Source organism: Mustela putorius, unplaced genomic scaffold (genome assembly GCF_011764305.1).
Source record: "Mustela putorius furo isolate JIRA1106 unplaced genomic scaffold, ASM1176430v1.1 tig00003909_pilon_pilon_pilon, whole genome shotgun sequence".
Taxonomy (NCBI): domain Eukaryota; kingdom Metazoa; phylum Chordata; class Mammalia; order Carnivora; family Mustelidae; genus Mustela; species Mustela putorius.
In genome coordinates, this window is record NW_025422057.1 from 18,731,544 (window position 1) to 18,736,772 (window position 5,229).

General features: G+C 62.1%; 1 protein-coding gene across 1 annotated transcript; it reads right to left on the minus strand.

Annotated features, from left to right (window-relative positions):
* Positions 1 to 490: 490 nt before the first annotated feature.
* ADRA2A (adrenoceptor alpha 2A) lies at positions 491 to 4,250 on the minus strand. The gene has a single exon (XM_045068707.1). The coding sequence runs from the start codon at positions 3,275 to 3,277 to the stop codon at positions 1,880 to 1,882; it is 1,398 nt and encodes a 465-aa protein (XP_044924642.1). The 5' UTR covers positions 3,278 to 4,250; the 3' UTR covers positions 491 to 1,879.
* Positions 4,251 to 5,229: the final 979 nt, after the last annotated feature.

A 5,229-nucleotide genomic window follows, 5' to 3' on the forward strand; every position in this document is an offset into this window, starting at 1 on the left:
TAAATGAAGCTGAGCCTACAATGGGCTCACGATAGCGTCCAGCGCACAGAGACCCCTGGTAAAGGGTGCCTGGGTGCCTTGGTCAGTTAAGCTTCAGACTCTTGTCTGCCAAGGTCACGATAGCAGGGTCGTGAGCTCCCACTTGGGTGGGGAGCCCTTCGTGGAGCCCCCTCCTCCCATTCCTCTTGGAGCCCTGGGTTGGCCTTCCTGGGATTTCAGCTTCTCTTCTTCTCCTTTCGCCCCTCCCCACCCCCCATTGCACGCATGCGCACTCTCCTGCCCTAAAGCGAATCTTAAAAAAAAAGAAACAAACAAACAAACACTTGGTAAATGGTAGCCTTGCCTTTGCTCACACTTTCAAAGTTGAGTTGCTTTATAATGTACTCTACTGTTTAATTTAAAAATTTTAATTGAAGAAAAAAAAATATATATATATATAATAGGATGCTCCCAGGGTCGTGAAGCTTTGGAAACTCAGATAACAGACAGAACCATTTAATTCATATTTATTTCACATTTGATCTGTAAACTTTTTATTAAAAAAAATCCACTGTCATTAGCAACGAGTGCTGCCGTTAGTTTATCTTTAGTGAAATAAGAGCGCAGGCCTTAAAGAGTCTCTGTCTAAAACGTGTAGAAACTTCGATGTAAACACGAGGTGTCCGCCCTCCTCCCCTGATTTTGGGAGTTCGTCAATGACATGATCTCAACCAGAAAAGCAAGGGGGAAAGGACAGCACTTTGATACCTAAGAGCTCCCGGGGCAGGAACTGCACGGTTTGGCAGGCTCATTTGTCTTTTTGAACTGTTTACCTTGGGCAAATTGTATCAGGTTTGCTTCTTCCACATAATTTCCACTCCTCCATCTAAAAACAGTAGCTAAAAGATTTCTTGCAGTCAGCACTTTCAGAGAAGGAGGGGCAGGTGCACAAACATACAAGAGAGAAACATACATATTCTTCAAGCAGTGGCCCTGGAGAGAGGGAAGGTGGGACAGAGGGAGGGAGGGACCCAGGAAAGAAAGACTTTTAAAGTGAGTTACTGGGGCGAAGGGTGCATCAGAGGATAATGGCTTTATACACAGGGCTGCTGCAAGGCAAAAAGGTTCGTTTCCTTCTGTCTTGGTCCCTCCTTGTAATATTTACATAGGAAAAGGCAATTATGCTGTTAGGCACAGGGGAAAAAAATGGACAGAAAGCTTTTCCCCCTCAGGGAATCTCAAAGCAGGTCCAGCCCCAAGGGGCAGTCACCAGAAAGGGACTTGCATTGCAAAGGGGCCGGGCCTGAACCTAAGATCATGTGTCTGCCTCAAAGGCATCTCCAACAGCATCACAAGCCCAGACACTGGGGACCTTAGCGTGTACTATCAAAAATAGTGTTTATTTACAGTGGGGGGAAGGGCGGATGGGCAGGGCTGCCCTGAGCATTTTTTTAAAAACAGAGTTGGGGGGAAAGAGAGAGCAATTAGCTAGGACGGGTAACCCCCATCCCTTAATCCTTCGTGAACCATACCCTCTGGGGTCCATTCAGTGCTTTTTTGCTGTGATCTGCACTGACAGCTGGACTCAAGGGAGGTGAAAATACCTTTAGGAAACAATACTGTTTAGGGGACGCCCAGGAACCAAGGAGGATCGCTCCAAGTCATAAGCGACCCTAACAACAACTGGGGGGCCTCCGGTCCCCCCAGCCAGTTCTTTTCCCTGGGGGGAGGGGAGTAGGGAAGAGTAGAGGCCCACAGGAGCCGCAGGGCAAGGCCGGGCCAGGAAAACACCGAGTAGGCAGGACCCGGGTTTCAGTGTGCTGGGACTGCATAGATGCGCCCCTCGATCCCCGCCGACTACAGCGGGCGCCAGTCTGTTCGCGGGCCGCGCACCCGGCGCTCACACGATCCGTTTCCTGTCCCCCCGGCAGAGGATCTTCTTGAAGGCCCGGCGGAAATCGTGGTTGAAGATGGTGTAGATGACCGGGTTCAACGAGCTGTTGCAGTAGCCGAACCAGAAGAAGAACTTGAAAAGCGTGCGCGGCACGGAGCAGCCCACGGCCGTGAGCGTGTACGTGAAGAAGAAGGGGAACCAGCACACCACGAACACGCCGATGACCACGGCCAGCACGAACGTGAAGCGCTTCTCGCGGTTCTGCCGCCCGCGCCAGCGCGACGCCTTGGCGCCCCCGCCACGCTCCTCCCCTGGCCCCGCCGCCGACGCCCCGAGCCCCGTGGCCCCCGGCCCGCGCCGCGGCAGGCTGTCCCCGGGCTTCACCTGGCTCGCCCGGGCCTTGCCCTTGGCCCGGGGACCGCGCTCGGACCTGCGGGGCCCCGGGGGCCGCTCGGCGTGCTCGGACGACGAGCTCTCCTCCAGGTCCAGCGCGTCCGCGTCGCGCGGCCCGGCCGGCGCGGGCTCCCCGGGGGCGCCGTTGAGCTGCGCGGGCAGAGGCTCGGCCTCGGCGCCCACGGGACCCACGCCGCGCTCCGGGCCCAGGCCGTTGGGCCTGCGCTCGGCGCCCCCCGGCGGCGCGGCGGCGGCCTCCGGGCCCCGGCGGCTGGGCGGCACGCGGGTGCGGCGCTTGGCGATCTGGTAGATGCGCACGTAGACCAGGATCATGATGAGGCAGGGCGCGAAGAAGGAGCCGATGCACGACGAGATTACGTACCACTTCTGGTCGTTGATCTCGCAGCGCGGCTCGGCCGGCTGCGGGCCGCCGCCGCCGCCCTTCTTCTCGATGGAGATGAGCGGCGGGAAGGAGATGACGGCCGAGATGACCCACACGGTGACGATGATGGCCTTGATGCGGCGCGGCGTGCGCTTCAGGTTGTACTCGATGGCCTGCGTGATGGACCAGTAGCGATCCAGGCTGATGGCGCACAGGTGCACGATGGACGAGGTGCAGAAGAGCACGTCGAGCGCCAGGTAGATCTCACACCACGCCTTGCCGAAATACCAGTAGCCCATGACCTCGTTGGCCAGCGAGAAAGGGATGACGAGCGTGGCCACCAGGATGTCGGCCGAGGCCAGAGACACCAGGAAGAGGTTCTGGGGCGCCTTCAGCGCGCGGCTTGTGAACACCGCGATGATGACAAGCACGTTGCCGAACACCGTGAGCAGCATGAGCAGGCCGGCCAGGCACACCAGAGTCAGCGTCACCTGCAGGGAGTAAGGGGTGGCCCGGGCGCCGCCCCCTGGCGCCTCGGTCCCGTTCCAGCTCGCGTTGCCCGCGTCCGGCTGCAGGGAGCCCATGGGCGCGAAGCTGCCCTCGGCCAGCGGCTGCTCCTGGCGGAACATGAACGCGGGTGCCCGCTTGCCTGGGCCTGCTGCCAGCTGCCTTCCCGCCCGGCGCCCGTGGGTCCTCCTCTTCCTCCCGCGCCCCGATCGCCCTGCGGCGCCTCACATGGGGAGGGGGCCGCGGGGACGCCGGCCTGAGCTGGGGGGCGGCTAGCAGCCCATGGACCCGGCTCCCGCGAACGGCGCCCGGCCCGCGCTGCTGGCGCTCGTGGGGGGCGACTTCTCCTTCCCAGCTCCGCACAAGTTTTATTTCTAAGCGGCGGGAGAGAGTAGGTCGAGCCGATGGGGAAAGGGAGATTTGTTCTTCAAGAAGGGAGAACAGAAATCATCGGTGGCCTGATCGCTTGGAGGGATGACAGAAAATTTAAAATCTAGCTCTATCTTGACTCTCGAGCCTGAGCGAAAGCAAGAGGTCTTACCGTGTGCGGGGCCCGCCCCCACCCCGGGAGGCAACCGAGGGGCGCCGATGCGGGCCTGGGGTCCTATGTCTGTCTTCTCACATCCCCGAAGCGATTACCGACTCTCTCGCTGCCCCCAGAAGCGGCGATGCCGGCCGGGCCCGGGCTGGGGCCAGGGTGCGGACTCTGCCGCCTCTCTCCGAGCGCCGCCGGACTTCCAAAGTTGCGTGCCCAGCTGGGGCTGGGGCTGGGCGCGCGGAGCTCGGGGGCGGCGACGGCGGCGGGGTGAGCCGTGTGCGGGCCGCATGAAGACGCCCCCGTCCTCAGGTGGGCCGGGGCAGGTGGCCGATGGACCCTCCGAGAGCCGCGGCCGAGGCACACGGTCTCCTTGGGCGTTGGCCCGGCGACTGCGGGCGCTGGGGGCAGCCGAACCGGCCGGGGTCCGAGGGCAGCTTGAGTTGGGGCAGGAACGCGGGGCCAGGGGGAGAAGGTGCTGGGGGTGGCCGGGAGGCGGCGCGCCGGCTGCTGGGCGTCTGCAACGAAGCCGGAGCCGCTGCTGCTCCGCCGCGCTCACGGTGGACTGGTTTTATAGCCCCAGGATCAAGCCGGCGTTGCCGAGCAGCCGGCGTCAGCCCCCACGTGGGAAACCGACCCTCCCCCGCCCATTGCGCCTCTCCTCCGCGGGTCTAGCGCCCTCGCCCCGCGTGGGACCTTGGGGAGCGCTGCTCCCCTGGTGGGACGGGCTCTTTGGAGAGGCGGGTACCTGGAGCGAGGGGTTTAAAGAGCCCGGGGAGTGGGAGCGGCCCCTGCTGGGAATTGGCCGAGCAGCTCCGGGCCGGCCCAGTCGAGGGCAGCTGGTACCGGGGAGTGCCCCCATCGAGCTGGGTCGGAGGAAAGAGAGTGGGGGACCCTGGCCCGAATCGGGAGCAGCACCCACCGGGACCAGCAGCACCCGAAGCAGCCTGGTCCTGGGCCGCGCTGCTCTCGCCCGCAAGGGCTCCTGGCGGTGAGGCGAGTGGGGTCCTGGTGAGAAAGGAAGGCTCGGGTTCGGATCGAACCCTTGGGGCGGAATGGGACGGACCCCCGGAGAGCGGGACCCGCCTGAGTCCAGAGCTCCGCTCTGGGGAGAGGAGGCCACGTGCGGTCTGAGCCTCAGAGCAGCCTGCGGGACGCCGGCGGCGGGAGGTGTCTGGACCGCGCCCCCTTACACAGCGGTGAGGAGGGGTCCTGGAGGCGGCGGCCAGGCGCCGCGACTGAGCGAGGGCGCACTGACACCTGCTGGCAGCTCTTCGTCACGGCCGCCACGCCGGGCGCTTTCTTCCGCCTCTGCAGTCCTTTGCCTACAGCGCCTTCTCCTTTTTCAAGACAAGTTTGGGTCCGAGCTCAGGAAGAGAGAACCCAGATTTTAAATGGCATTTTGTCACGTTGCAGAAATCTTCCTAAAGCATATACTTGGTGTGTCGAGAGTGGGAGTTCGCCTGAGAAAGTCACATTGGGAAGGGCTCAGCAGACTTCAGGACCGGGACTGGCATCCCATCCTGGCCAAGGCACCGC